Genomic DNA, 16246 nt, shown 5'->3' with positions numbered 1-16246 from the left:
AATATTTCAAATCAAGAGGTTTCCCCGACTGCAGGATGTACATGTTTCCATTTTGCTCTCGGTTAAACACATATTTTAGGAAACATTTTGTATCACTATTAGGTGTATGAGCGGTTGGGACCCTTTGTTGTTTTACTACATATAACTGGAGAAAGCTTTGCTCAGAAGCTTGGGGAATAAAGTGGTACAATCAACCATTTTATTATTTTCTTCAATAACTAATTTCTGTGCAATAAACACCTTTGCCTAATGGAGAAAGGAAACTAGCTGAGACCAGTTAACCAAAACTGTATATTTATTGGTTTACCAGAACATAGGAGTACACCATTCAGCCTTGCGACTCTGTTCTATTATTTAAATATATTATAGCTTATCAACTGCTTCAAGGCCATTTTCCTGTTCTTTGCTCTCGACATTACTCATATTTAGAAGTCTATCAATACCAGTCCTGCGCATATTCAACACTGAGCTTCCATAGCTCCCTGGGGTACAGAATTCCAAAGATTACCTAAACTCTTGGTGAAGAAGTTCCTCCTTATGCTTTTCCTAAATGGCTTGGCCTTATCCTGAGATAACAAGGTGTAGAGCTGGATGAACACAGCAGGCCAAGCAGCATCAGAGGAGCAGGAAAGCTGATGTTTCAGGCCTAGAACCTTCATCAGAAAATTCTCAGATTCTCCAGCATCTGCAGTTCCTGCCATCTCTGGCCTTATCCTGAGACTGTTCTCACTGGTTCTATACAACAAAACCAGGGTAAACTGCTGCAGATCCTTTCTGCATCAAACCTGTAACTCCTTAATGGACCAGACAACAAAATGTCCTCTCATTCTTCCAATTTCTGGAAAGTACAAGGCTAGTATCTCACACACCCATAAAGTGGCATGGTGCTGCATCAGAACTGAAAGGTACTGTTTATTTAAATTTTTTTTAAAAAAAGTTCATTCCTACATTTCCTATTTGACCACCAAGCACTGACATCATCTAAGAGGAACAATTTGCACTGTCAAAGTCATGTCTTGGACAGATGGAAAACGGGCCACTTATACAGAGAAGAGCTCATGAGAAATATTGAAAGAAGATATTTCAGACTGTAAGGTGCACTATCAGTAACCAAACAGCACCAAGTAACTTCATGTGACTGTAAGCTGGAATTTCTATAAACCCTGGCCAATGGGATCCACATATCAAATTGTTTGCTGCAACGATATCTGACTTAATGGATGTGAGTTTGCTCGCTGAGCTGGAAGATTAGTTTTCAGACGTTTCGTCACCATTCTAGGTAACACCATCGGTGAGCCTCCGACGAAGCGCTGGTGTTATGTCCCGCTTTCTATTTATCTGTTTAGGTTTCCTTGGGTTGGTGATGTCATTTCCTGTTCTTTTTCTCAGAGCTGGGTAGATTGGCTCCAAATCAATGTGTTTGTTGATGGAGTTCCGGTTGGAATGCCATGCTTCTAGGAATTCTCGTGCGTGTCTGTTTGGCTTGTCCTAGGATGGATGTGTTGTCACAAAGTGATGTCCTTCCTCATCTGTATGTAAGGATACGAGTGATAGTGGGTCATGTCGTTTTGTGGCTAGTTGATGTTCATGTATCCTGATGGCTAGCTTTCTGCCTGTTTGTCCAATGTAGTGTTTGTCACAGTTCTTGCAAGGTATTTTGTAGATGACGTTCGTTTTGCTTGTTGTCTGTATAGGGTCTTTTAAGTTCATTAGCTGCTGTTTTAGTGAGTTGGTGGGTTTGTGGGCTACCCTGATGCCAAGAGGTCTGAGTAGTCTGGCAGTCATTTCGGAAATGTCTTTGATGTAGGGGAGAGTGGTTATGGTTTCTGGGCCCGTTTTGTCTGTTTGCTTGGGGTTGTTGCTGAGAAATCAGCGGACTGTGTTCATCGGGTACCCATTCTTTTTGAATACGCTGTACAGGTGATTTTCTTCTGCTGTTCGTAGTTCCTCTGTGCTGCAGTGTGTGGTGGCTCGTTGGAATAATGTTCTAATGCAGCTTCGTTTGTGGGTGTTGGGATGGTTGCTCCTGTAGTTCAGTATTTGGTCCGTATGTGTTGTTTTCCTGTAGACGCTGGTTTGAAGGACGTCCTAGGACAAGCCAAACAGAGACACGCAAGAGAATTCCTAGAAGCATGGCATTCCAACCGGAACTCCATCAACAAACACATTGGCTCCAAATCAATCTACCATCCTCTGAGAAAAAGAACAGGAAATGACATCACCAACCCAAGGAAACCTAAACAGATAAATAGAAAGCAGGACATAACATCAGCGCTTTGTCGGAGGCTCACTGATGATGTTACCTAGAATGGTGACGAAACGTCTGAAAACTAACCTTCCAGCTCAGCGAGCAAACTCACATCCAGAACCTCAACCTGAGCCACAAATCTTTTCAAAACTCGCTATCTGACTTAATTCTCTCCAAGACCCATCCCTAGTGTTCATTCTGTTACTGAGCAGGTGGTGATCACAATTCTTGGGGCAAGCTCCATAAATGCCGATTCATGATACAGTTAAATGAGATTAAATGTTTTCTAAACATAAGTTTGGGATGGAAGGGTAGAAAATGGATCTTGCACTGTCAGTTTTAGGGATGAAGAATGGAAGGAAGTCCCCGGACACAATTTTATGCCTGAAAGAGATCTGAAATATATCCAAGGTTAGATTCAATTGCACAGGTACCACCTGTGTTAGCCATTTTAAAAACACTTTACTGAAATCTTGCTTCCCAGACTACAACCTGAACTGTTTCAGTTTTCCAGCTCGAGATACACTGAGCAAGTGGTTGCCAACAAAAGCTATTTTAAAGATTTTTTAAAAAATCCTTGTGCAGCCTAGAGGTACCGGAGTGCTCCTCTTGCCTTTTGAAAGTCATGAGCTCCCTCTTTTGCCTGTCACCTCCCCACCCCCCCCAAGAGCCACTGTCAGCTTCGGGTTACCCAAAGTGAATGGGCCGAAGTGGTGAGCTTCTTCTGGAAAGATGAGTGGCGCCACTAAGTCAAAGTTTCACAATCACACCTAAGAACCAATACTGGGTGACTCTTGGGCCTCCCTGTTAGGGAATGACAGAGCAAACGCAATCAGTTATGTACCCAAAAAGTGGACCAGTTCAAAACCTACCATGGTAAACTGTGAAACTGAACTCAATAGAAATTATAATCTCACATATTATGATTGGGATGTCTGTGAATCAATTACTAGGCTATATGCATTTTTAAAATAAACCACATTTTAACTTTGATGTGTACAAAACATACTTACAATGGTGAGGAGAAGATTCCATTGTCCATCCTATACTGTTTCTCCTACATTTTGTTTGTATTTACCTGCGGGCTTGAGGTTCTTGATGACTTTGGTTCTATTGTCAGGCCCAGTGTGGGGCCTCCAGCAAGCGCTTTCTTCAAGCTTTCATTCACCTCCGTCAGCTCCAATTCCAGGTTCACGCGTTCAGTTTCTTTGATCTTGCACTCCTCCTCTAATTTCTTTAGCTTGGTCTCCAGAGCAGCCTGAAACTTCTTACCTATTTCAATTTAAAAATAAATAGTGCAAGACAATAGAATATAAAATTAGACATGGGGGTGCAGTGAGCCTCTGGACCAAACTTTTCCCTTCCCATTGGGTGGGAGTGGTTAAAATTACTGCTGCAGTATCCCTGGATGTTTTTGAACGATAGTGGAAGTAAGTTTAATGGTTGAAAGATGTGACAGGGTAAGAATAAAATGAAACAAGTACATGTTCCAATGAGAGAAATGATAAAGATTCATGGTGGTTTTTCCATTTGATTACAGGAGATGTTAATATTTCTGAAACATATAGGATGGTTTTACTGAGATGCTTCAATAGTCTTCTCTTCAACGAGAAACAAAAGAACTTACAACAGACAGTTCACAAAAGATTTACCCCTGTAGGGAAACAAGCATTAAATTATTTTCTACAGATAAATAAAAATGAATTTGGAAAGGGTATTAGGATTTTTTTTATTATTCATTAATGGGATGAGGGCATCACTACTAGGCAGCATATATTACCCATTCCTAATTGCCCAGAGAGCAGTTCAGAGTCAACCAAATTGGAGGAAGGAAACCTTGGCTATAGAGCATGGGAAGGTAATAATGCTCAAGGCAGCTGAATGGATCATTGTTTCTGGGTGAATGGATGCTGGGAATCCTCAACTTTGACTCAGATTCAAATCAAATATGTACGATCTCCAACGGTTGTAGACACTAGTAGCACTGGATACTAGCCTTGCAAAAGCAACATTTTAAAACTAGCAATGGGACATTTGTCCTCATGTTGATTACATCATGTTAGCACAGCAAAGAAGCACCAGTCCAAAACTGAGCTGTTGTGACCTGCTGTGAGCCATCTAAGCTCACAGGCTGGCACAATGGATTACCATCCCAAGGTACTGTTAAATGCAGAGTGCAAAGGGTTGTACTAGGGACATTATTGGGAATATTTTGGAAAAGATTATAAATCTAGTAATCAAACATACAGGCAATCCCCCATTCAACACCAAAGATAACAGGCTGTTGGGAAGAGAGGTCAGAATATTAATGCATCAGAGGAAAGCTCTGTAACTCTGTCACATCCACTTGAGAATAATTAGTTGGTTGTCGAATATCAATAGAGTAGGGTTAATCAAGAAGAGTTGATGGCCCAGGTTGACCAATCGTCTCCGCCTGCTCCTGCCCCACTGAACTCATCTCCACCTATCTCGACACCATTTTCTCCCCTTTAGTCCAGAAACTCCCCACCTATGTCCAAGACACCATCCACACCCTCCACCTCCTTCAAAACTTCCAATTTCCCGGTGCCCAACACCTCATTTTCACCATGGACGTCCAGTCCCTGTACACCTGTATTCCTCAGGCAGATGGCCTAAAGGCCCTCTGCTTCTTCCTGTCCCACAGGACCCCTCCACCGATACCCTCATGCACTTAGCTGAGCTCGTCCTCACCCTCAACAACTTCTCTTTCAATTCCTTCCACTTCCTACAGACAAAGGGGGTGACCATGGGTACCTGCATGGGTCCAAGCTATGCCTGCCTCTTTGTAGGTTATGTGGAACAATCCCTCTTCCATAGCTACACTGGCCTTAAACCCCACCTCTTCCTCCATTACATTGATGGCTGTATTGGCGCCGCCTCGTGCTTCCACGAGGAGCTCAAACAGTTCATCCACTTCACCAATACCTTCCACCCCAACCTTACGTTCACCTCGACGATCTCCGATACCCCTCTCTCCTTCCCGGATCTCTGTTTCCGTTTCTGGCAACCACTTAGAAACCGATATCCATTTCAAGCACACTGACTCCCACAGCTATCTAGAACACACCTTCGCCTACCCACCTTCCTGCAAAAATGCCATCCACTATTACCAATTCCTTCGCCTCCGCCGCATCTGTTCCAAGGATGAGGCATTCCACTCCCGTACCTCTCAGAGGTCCTCGATTTTCAAGGATTGCAACTCCCCCACCTCAGTGGTCGCGAACTCTCTCGACTATGTCTCCTACATTTCCCACAATTCATCCCTTACACTCCGTCCCCACAACAACAACCAAAACAGAATCCCCCTTGTTCTCACGTACCACCCCATCAACCTCCGGCTCCAACACATCATCCTCCAACACTTCTGCCATTTGCAATCCGACCCGGCCACCAAAGATATTTTTCCGTCCCCACCCTTATCTGCTTTGCGGAGGGACCACTCTCTCCAGGACTCCCTTGTCTGCTCCACACTCCCCTCCAGGCTCACTACACCCAGCACTTTACCCTGCAACCGCAAGAAGTGCTAAGCCTGCCCCAACGCCTCCCCCCTCATGCGCATCCCAGGTCCAAAGAAGACCTTCCACATCAAGCAGATGTTCACCTGCACATCTGCCAATGTGGTATACTGCATCCGCTGTTCCCATTGTAGAGGAGGTCACATCAGGGAAACCAAGCAGAGGCTTGGGGACTGCTTTGCGGAACACTTAAGCTCGGTTCGCACTAAACAACTGCGCCTCCCAGTCGCAAACCATTTCAACTCCCCCTCCCATTCCTCAGACGACATGTCCATCATGGGCCTCCTGCAGTGCTACAACGATGCCACCCGAAGGTTGCAGGAACAGCCCCTCACATTCTGCTTGGGAACCCTACATCCCAATGGTTTCAATGTAGACTTCACAAGCATCAAAATCTCCCCTCCCCCGACTGCATCCCAAAACCAGCCCAGCTTGTCCCCACCTCCCTAATCTGTTCTTCTTCCCACCTAAACCCTCCCCCCACCTCAAGCCCCACCTCTATCTCCAACCTACTAACCTCATCCTGCCCCTTTGATCTGTCCGTCCTCCCTGGATTGACCTAATTCCACCTCTACTGGCTCCATCCCTGTCTGTGTCCACTCCACCTATCGTCTCCTCTACCGATCTTCTATCTGCCTCCCCCTCTCTCCCTATTTATTTCAAAACCCCCTTCCTCTCCATTTCTGAGGAAGGATCTAGACCCGAATTGTCAGCTTTCATGCTCCTCTGATGCTGCTTGGCCTGCTGTGGTCATCCAGCTCTACACCGTGTTATCTCTAATTAATAGAGAAGACTCCAATTTAATCATATCGCACCCAGACAGATAAGACTGAACTATTGGCAATGCAAAAGGTGCCAACTTGATAATTCTTTTCTGTTTGCTTCTGCAGTCACTGTTGTTACACTTGCCATAGAGACAGTGATATTCCAAAAAAGATATTCAATTAGTGAGATTTCATGTTTTAAGACTTTTGCTGCAACAAACTAAAATTTAGGCTGGCTAAATATTACTTAGTATGTAACTACTACTGAAACTACTGCTAAGCACATTAAAATCTGAACATGACCAATAAGAATATACCACACTCACTGCCGGATTTCACCGTGGTAGTGTGTTTTCCCCAGAGACATGACAATAGTTAAAGATTTTTAAAGTACACAAAATTCCACAATATTTCCGTGGTTTAGGCCAAGGTTGGTTGAAAGCATGAATCAGGTTTCTAAGCTTAAGAACAGTCATTATTTATGAGACAGACTCTAGCTACAGGTAAAAAATTAGAAACAGTCAGCATATAATTCTACCAGTTAAAACTCAAATTCATTTATAAACTTCCCCTACACACACATACGAAACAAAACGTGTGGGTGTTGTGGATGGATAGAAACTCTGGGAAGGCAGTTCAGTGATTCCAGTCCACACAGTGAGAGATTATCCTTTTAGTGTTCAGAACACTGTTTTTCTGTTTCTTTTCTCTAGATAGTTTAAATTATTTGCTGGGGACACAGGGCAATTGGTTCAAGCTTCTTAATTAAAAAAACCTTTATATGTCATAGCATACAGCGACTAAAAGGGAAAATAAATTGGCTATCTTCAGGTTTGAGACTTTGTTCTACTGCAGAGCAGAAACAGCTCCTTCTCCTCCAGAGGTCTGATAGTTTCTGCTGAGACCCTGCGGGAGAAGGACAGGGTGGATCTCATTGCGTGGTTCCCTGTGCAGACTTGTCAAAGCCATTTGGCAGAATGTCTCTTCACCAGAACTTTCCAACAAGCACAAAAATGTCGCTTGGCTGGTAGCGACAAGTGCACTACGTGTGAGGTCCTTCTTGTATGCCTGGTCAGCCTGTGCCACTACACTCTGCCCTCGAACTGGCTGCGCTGAGGTTGAGACTGTCACACATCACCTTCTGGAATGTGCTCTTTGCAAAGGAAGTCTGCAGGAAGATGCAATGGTTTTTGTCAAGGTTCATCCCGAACAGCTCTGTGATGCAGGACTCTGTGGTCTATGGGCTGTTCCCCAGGATGCACACCTCAACAAACAAATGCACCTGGAGGACCATCAATTCAGTGCAAGACACTCTTTAGTCTGCACGAATCTTATTGGTCTTTCAGAACAGGGAGGTGATCCCAACTGACTGTTGCAGACAGGCATATTCCAAGGTTCAGGACTACATGCTGACAGACTCACTAAAGCTTGGGGCAGCTGCTGCCAAGGCACAGTGAGGAAAGACCACTGTCTGAAGTCTTTTTCCTGAGGGTAAATGGGGGTCCGTTCAGTAATCAGTCCATCCTAGTGGTCTCAAATATATGTATATATTAGTTGTGCATGAGAGGTCTTTAGTTTTTTGGGTAATATGCTACAATGCTTTTTTGTCAATACACACACACACACACACACACACACACACACACACACACACACACACACACACACACACAAAGACTTTAATGAATAAAGTATATTTTTTGAAATTAAAAAAAGTCTGATTGTTTGGCAGAAACATTTATACCCTTAAATTATTTAGCTACCTGGGACCAAATCACATAATTGCTGGTAGACAGCAGGCCTTTTATCAAAAACTGGTCACCAGTCCATAGACAAATCAGCCACTTGTTGCTGGCTAAATCTTCATTCAAACGTGCTGCAGCTCCTCCGTAACTAACGTTCTACAATTGTTTGAACAAGCAGCTCTACAAACAGCAAATACAGTGAGCATCGGGTAACTCGCTTTAAAAAAAGTGCCTCAATCCTTCAGCAATCAGTGGTTTTTAAATCAATTTTATTCCCATCTCAGTCCAAAAACTAAAACACATAACCAAACTGCTCTTACAATAGGAAACAATCCACAGTTCACTTTTTCCTTGTTTTGACTTTTATTTTGCTAATTGTGGTTTTCTTTCTCTCTCTGTCTCTATACAAAGACTAGATAAGAAGTCTGCAATACCAAGAACATTTGCCTTTATTGATAAATCAAGCACTTAACAGCACATGACCTGGGCTGTCTTGTCCCCATGGTAACCAAGTCAGAGAGACTGGCTGTTGAGCAGGATGTATTGCAAATCATGTGACTCTCTTCACTATTCTATTTCACCTGAAGATAAAGAAACAGTGTGATAAGTAATGTTACAAAAGCTTGCTCTGTTAACACCAAATCCAGATAATTCAGGTCTGTTCACATAACATTGTGTGGGTTGGTGCAAAGGTTTCACATTCTTTACTGAAACAGATTTCTTTATTCATTCACAGGACGAGGACATCGCTAACTAGCACTTATTGCCCATCGCTATTATCCCAGAGGGCAGTTTAGAGTCAGCCATGTTGCTGTAGGTCTGGAGTCACATGTAGGCCAGACCAAGTAAAGATGGCACTTTCCTTCCCTATAGGACATTAGTGAGCCAGATGGATTTTTTTCCCCCCGGTAATCGACAATAGATACATGGTCATCACTAAATTCTTAATTCCATATATTTTAATGAATTCAAATTCCATCATCTGTTGTGGTGGGATTCAAACCCAGGTCCTGAGAATGTTATTTGTGTCTCTGGATGTCGATGACAAAGGAAGACATGAATGAAGTACAAGAAACCCCAGGGGAAGCGCCTATTGTAAACAGGCTGACAGTCTTGGAAACTGTCAAGACAGACAACACTGCCAGTCCGAGAGGTGGACAGGTCTGCGAGTCAAAATTTGGTGTCGAGGCAGAGCCGAGAAGTCAGGTATCACAGAGAGCTGTGGTAATAGGGGACTCCATTGTGACAGGGACTGACAGGGGTTTCTGCGGCAACAGGCGAGATTTGAGGATGGTGTGTTGCCTTCCTGGTGCCAGAATCCAGGACGTCACTGATAGAGTGCAGAGAATCCTCGAGGGTGAAGGTGAAGAGCCAGAGGTGGTGGTGCATGTCGGCACTAATGACGTCAGGAAGAAAAGGAGGGGCATTCTACAGCGGGACTTCAGAGAGCTCGGAAGAAGGCTGAAAAGCAGGACGTCCAGGGTGGTTATCTCTGGTTTGCTTCCAGTTCCTCGGGCTGGAGAGGGCAGGAGCAGAGATATAAAGGACTTGAACATGTGGCTGAGGGACTGGTGCCAGAAGCAAGGATTTAAATTCTTGGATCACTGGAGTATGTTTTGGGGCAAGAATAAATTGTACAGGAGGGACGGTTTGCATCTTAATAATCGGGGGACCAGCATTCTGGCAGGCAGGTTTGCCACTGCAACACAGGTGTGTTAAACTAAGTAGTGGGGGGGGGGGGGGCAAACTGGAAACTTAAGAATCAAGTAAAGGGAAAGTGAGAATAAGAGAGGTTAAGAAAGACAACAGAATCAGAGCAGAAAACACAAGAAGGGATCGTACAGTATGGCCAAGTGAAATAGGGATTGATAGGAAGGGTGAAGGGAGAAACAAATTAAAAATATTATATATGAATGCACGAAGCATAAGAAATAAGGTGGATGAGCTTGAGGCTCAGATGGAAGTTAGCAAGCATGATGTTGTGGGGAGAACTGAGACATGGCTTCAAGTGGACAGGGCCTGGGAAATGAATATTCAAGGCTGTACGTGCTATCGAAAGGACAGACTGGTGGGCAGAGGGGGTGGGGTGGCCCTGTTGGTGAGGAATGATATTCAGTCCCTTGCGAGGGGAGACACAGAGTCAGGAGATGTTGAGTCAGTATGGATAGAGTTGAGAAATTCTAAGGGTAGAAAGACCCTAATGGGAGTTATCTACAGGCCCCCAAACAGTAGTCAGGAGGTAGGGTGCAGGTTGAATCAAGAGTTGAAATTGGTCTGTCACAAAGGTATCACTACAGTTGTTATGGGAGATTTCAACATTTGGGTAAGACTGGGAGAATCAGGATGGTACTGGACCCCAAGAAAGGCAGTTTGTGGAGTTCCTCCGAGATGGATTCTTAGAACAGTTGTACTGGAGCCTACCAGGGAGGAGGCAATTCTGGATCTGGTGTTGTGCAATGAGCCGGATTTGATCAGGGACCTCAAAGTAAAGGAGCCATTAGGAGGTAGTGACGATAATATGATAAGTTTTAATCTGCAGTTTGAGAGGGAGTAGGGAGAATCGGATGTGTCAGTATTGCAGTTGAATAATGAGAACTATGGAGCTATGAGGGAGGAGCTGGCCAAAGTTCAGTGGTACAATACCCTATCAGGGATGGCAGTGGAACAACAATGGCAGGTATTTCTGGATGTAACGCAGAAGGTGCAGGATCAGTTCATACCAAAGAGGAAGAAAGATCCTAAGGGGAGGCAGGGGTGGCCTTGGCTGACGAGGGAAGTTAAGGACTGTATAAAGATAAAAAAGAAACATAACATAGCAAAGATGAGTGGAAAGCCGGAGGACTGGGAAGTTTTTAAAGAGCAACAGCGGATAACTAAAAAGGTAATACACAGGAAAAATGAGCTATGAAGGAAAACTGGCCAAAAATATAAAAGGAGGATAGTAAAAGCTTTTTTAGGTATGTGAAAAGAAAAAAAAAGGTTAACACTAAAATTGGGCCCTTGAAGTCAGAAACGGGTGAATTTATTTATTATGGGGAACAAGGAAATGGCAGATGAGTTGAATAGGTACTTTGGATCTGTCTTCACTAGGGAAGACACAAGCAATCTCCCAGATGCAGTAGTGGCTGAAGGACCGAGGGTAACGGATTAACTGAAGGGTATTTATATTAGGCAGGAAATGGCGTTGGATAGACTGTTAGGACTGAAGGCCGATAAGTTCCCGGGACCGGATGGTCTGCATCCAAGGGTACTTAAGGAGGTGGCTCTAGAAATTGTGGACGCGTTGGTAATTATTTTCCAAGGTTCCATAGATACAGGATCAGTTCCTGTGGATTGGAGGGTGGCGAATGTTTCCCTCCTTTCTTGAAAAGTGGGATGAGAGAAAACAGGAAATTATAGACCGGTTAGCCTGACATCAGTGATGGGAAAGATGCTGGAGTCAATTATAAAAGATGAAATTACGACTCATTTGGATAGCAGTTACGGAATAGGTCAGAGTCAGCATGGATTTATGAAGGGGAAAATCATGTTTGACTAATCTTCTGGAATTTTTTGAGGATGTATGTATGAAGATCGGGCTTGAGATCGGTATGACAGGTTGGCACAACATCGAGGGCTGAAGGGCCTGTACTGTGCTGTAATGTTCTATGTTCTAAGATGGATAAGGGAGAACCAGTGGATGTAGTGTACCTGGACTTTCAGAAAGCCTTTGATAAAGTCCCGCATAGGAGATTGGTGAACAAAATTAGGGCAAATGGTATTGGGGGCAAAATACTGAGTTGGATTGAAAATTGGCTGGCTGACAGGAAGCAAAGAGTAGTGATAAACGGGTCCCTTTCGGAATGACAGGCAGTGACCAGTGGGGTACCACAAGGTTCAGTGCTGGGACCGCAGCTGTTTATGATATATATTTATGATATAGACAAAGGCATTAAAAGTAATATTAGCAAATTTGCCGATGACACAAAGTTGGGTGGCAGTGTGAAATATGAGGAGGGTGTTATGAGAGTACAGGGTGACTTGGACAGGCTGGGTGAGTGGACAGATGCAGTTTAATGTGGATAAATGTGCGGTTATGCACTTTGGTGGCAAGAACAGGAAGGCAGATTACTATCTAAATGGAGTCAAGTTAGGTAAAGGGGAAGCACAACGAGATCTAGGTGTTCTTGTACATCAGTCAATGAAAGCAAGCATGCAGGTACAGCAGGCAGTGAAGGCGGCTACAGGCAGGCTGGCCTTCATAACAACAGGAACTGAGTATAGGAGCAAAGAGGTCCTTCTGCAGCTGTACAGGGCCCTGGTGAGACCGCACCTGGAGTATTGTGTGCAGTTTTGGTCTCCCAGTTTGAGGAAGGACATTCTTGCTATTGAGGGAGTGCAGTGTAGGTTCACGAGGTCAATTCCCAGAATGGTGGGACTATCATATGTTGAAAGATTGGAGCAACTGGGCTTGTATACACTTGAATTTAGAAGGATGAGAGGGGATCTGAGTGAGGCATATAAGATTATTAAGGGATTGGACACCGTGGAGGCAGGAAGCATGTTTCCTCTGGGTGAGTCCAGGACCAGAGGACACAGTTTAAAAATAAGGGGTAGGCCATTTAGAAGAGTTGAAGAAAAACTACTTCACCAAGAGAATGGTGGATATGTGGAATGCTCTGCCCCAGAAGGCAGTGGGAGGCCAACTCTCTAGATACTTCTAAGAAAGGAGATAGATAGAGCTCTTAAAAGATAGAGGAATCAAGGGTTATGGGGATAAGGCAGGAACAGGATACTTACTGTGGATTATCAGCCATGATCATAATGAATGGTGGTGCTGGCTTGAAGGGCCGAATGGCCTACTCCAGCACCTATTGTCTATAAAACGACTCAGCCATTGCCTCTCATGACAGCATCACAGCTAATGTGTTGAGAATGTATACACTAGAGACCACCCCCCTCTAGCCAAGTTGTCTCAATGTAGCAAGAGTTCTAGCATTTATCTAACAACATGATGCTCAGTTTACATCCCGCGAGGGCCACTCAGCTCCTGACTGCTTTACAACTTTGGTTCAGACAAGGACAGAAGAGTGAATTCCAGGAGATGAGGTGAGAGTGACAGCCGTTGACATCAGTTCTACATTTGACTAAGTGTGGCATCAAGGAGCCTTAGTAAGATTGGAATCAATGGGAACCGAGAGCAAAATCTCCATTAATTGGAGTCACACCTGGGACATAGGAACATGGTTGTAGTTACTGGGGGTTGGTCATCTCAGCTTCAGGACATCTCTGCAGGAGTCCCTGATGGTAGTCTCCTAGGGTAAACCATCTTCAGCTGCTTCATCAATGACCATCCCTCCATCATAAAGTGGGTTGCCAATGATTGCACAACGTTCAACGCCATTCATGACTCCTCAAATGCTGAAGCAGTCAATGTTCAAATGTAACAATCTGGACAACAATCAGGCGGAGGCTGAAACGTGGCAAGTAACATATGCACCACACAAATGCCAGGCAATGATCAACTTCAAAAAGAGACGATCTAACCACCACCCCTTGACACTCCATGGCATTACCATCATTAAATCCTCCACTATGGACATCAGAAATTCAACTGGACTCACTAGGTAAACACAGTGACTGCAACAGAAGGTCAAAGGCCAAGAGTACTACAACAAGTAACCCAGTTCTGGACTCCCCAAAGCCTGTCTACCATCTGCAAGCAAGCAGTCAGGACTATGATGGGATACTCCCCACTTGTCTAGATGAGTACACACCAAAACAATCAAGCCGATTGGCATCATTCAGGACAAAGCAACCAGCTTGACTGGCATCACATCCACAAGTATCCACTCCCTCCAACACCAATACTCTGTCGTAGCGGCAACTAAAACTAAAATTGCTAGAAAAGCTCAGTAGATCTGGCAGCATCTGTGGAGAGAAATCAGAGGTAACGTTTCAGGTCGAGTGACCCTACCTCAAAACCAGGGGCAGGGGGTCACTCAACCTGAAATGTTACCTTTGATTTCTCTCCGCAGATACTGCCAGACCTGCTGAAATTTTTCAGCAATTTCTCTTTTTGTTTCTGATTCAGATCATCTGCATTTCTTTTGGTTTTTACTCAGTTGCAACAGTGCGTACTATCTACAAGACACACTGGGTGAAATTCCCCCAAAGACTCATTGATAACACTGTGCAAACCCACAACCACTTCCATCTAAAAGTACAAGGGCAGCAGATACATGGGAACTTTGCCACCTGCAAGTTCCCCTCCAAGCTATTCACCTCCTGATCGGAAATATATTGCCTGTCCTTCATTGTCGCTATGTCAAAATCCTAGAATTCCATCCTTACTGGCATTGAGAGTCTACATGCAGCACATGGACCACTGTGGTTCAAGGCGGCACTGTGATACTGTAAACTTCAGCACTCTAATAACAGTTCATGGATTGAAAGAAACAACGACAACTCTGGAATAAACTGTTAGGGGACAAGACCAAACTATTATACGGAAATTTAAAGCAAATCAGCCATGCCTGGGAGGAGGAGTTGAAGCAACAAGGATAAAATTTGTTTTACAGGCAGTTGCAGAGGGATGGCTTTCAGAGGCTATCCAAATGCCTGGCATCAATTTCTCTCAATGCCTCCAGATTGGGGCAATTGGAGGCTACAACCTACCCCAAATTCAGAATTCACCACACCCTTGTTTCTCACTGTGACAGCCAGCCAGCTTTCTTGCCTGTTAGAGAGGCAGGTGGTCGAGCAGGTTGTGAATTGAGGCCCTTAAGTGGCCATTAATTCATTGAGGGTTTTAGCTGCTGAGAGTTGAAAAATTTGCCCAGGTACCATCTGACTCAGCATTAATTTATACAGAGATGAAGAGAAAGGGGTTGGTTTCTCTCAAAAGCAGACTCATCCAATTGTTTGCTGTTCTACTCACCTCCCTCACCTTATCACTGAATGTTTCTAGCAAGGAGTTAGAATTGGGTACTTTTTCATGCGTTACGGCAGGCGATTGGATACAAGTTATTTTTATAATGAAGTGACGATTAAACAACAGTTGTTCACAAATGTGTCGGAACTGCTCTTGGAATTCATGTGAGCATTAAGACCATGTAAAAAAACAAACAACATAATGATTAATATGCTTCCAAAGATTAGATGAAATCTAGCTACTCAAGGGGAATACTGGCCATGTGAGAAATTGGGAGGTCTCTGGATGCTATTGAGAATGATGTCATATCGTTGGTCTCTCAACTGCCTCCTTTCTCCATTAAAATCATGGTAAAAGTCTGAAGTGTTTTTTTCAGGTAAAGTGATGGAAGCACTTACTGTATCAAACATCACTTGCTTAATGCAAATATAGACTCAAGGCTGACTGATGATACCGATTTTCTCATAGAATTTGGGCAAGAGCAAATGACAAAGCAGCTCACAAATGCTCTGCTAGCTGTGGCAGTTATTTCCAGGTCTTGTGGCAACAGATTATAAAGATCAAGCAATTCCTTTGATACAAGCTTATTCTTGTCTGCACATAATGAATTTTGGCACAGTAAGAAGTCATGGTCTATTTGGTCTTTTTCTCCCTTGCTTCTACGCATTCTCTTACTAGAGTAGAGTTCTCGTAAGGGCCGATGTGAAAATATTATGCCTGATTTCCTTTGTAGGTCTAATGTGTCCTGTTGCCCCTAGAAGCATTCTGAAGTCATTTGTTAGCTAATAAATACAAAACATTTCCCAACACTTTTGACAGTCTTATCTGAGATCAGTTGAGGGTTCCTGCAACCATTATTGGAAATGGACACCCCCCACATTTTGTGTTCATAATTTGTGGATGCAAGCAGCAATTGTCAGGACCATGCAAACAGAGTCAGAAGCTGTGATATCAAAATGCCATTTTGAGCTTAAATACTCTGTATTAGTAAGTAGCAGCTTTATTTTCAGTTGAAACTTCAGCAATTTGAGTTTCAGCCA

The 16246-nt window shown here is 43.8% G+C and overlaps 1 protein-coding gene across 3 annotated transcripts in view; it reads right to left on the bottom strand.

Moving 5' to 3' along the window:
* Window positions 1-16246, bottom strand: part of afap1 (actin filament associated protein 1) — a 294973-nt gene that overhangs the window by 17182 nt on the left and 261545 nt on the right. For all 3 annotated transcript variants that reach the window (XM_048546338.2, XM_048546346.2, XM_048546355.2), the window contains one exon: window positions 3327-3520. In XM_048546338.2, coding sequence (XP_048402295.1) covers window positions 3327-3520 — 194 coding nt within the window. The remainder of the gene's footprint in view (window positions 1-3326; window positions 3521-16246) is intronic.

This window comes from Stegostoma tigrinum, chromosome 1 (assembly GCF_030684315.1).
Source record: "Stegostoma tigrinum isolate sSteTig4 chromosome 1, sSteTig4.hap1, whole genome shotgun sequence".
Lineage (NCBI taxonomy): Eukaryota > Metazoa > Chordata > Chondrichthyes > Orectolobiformes > Stegostomatidae > Stegostoma > Stegostoma tigrinum.
Note: the sequence above shows the minus strand (reverse complement) of the source record. Positions and strands in the feature narration are given on the sequence as shown.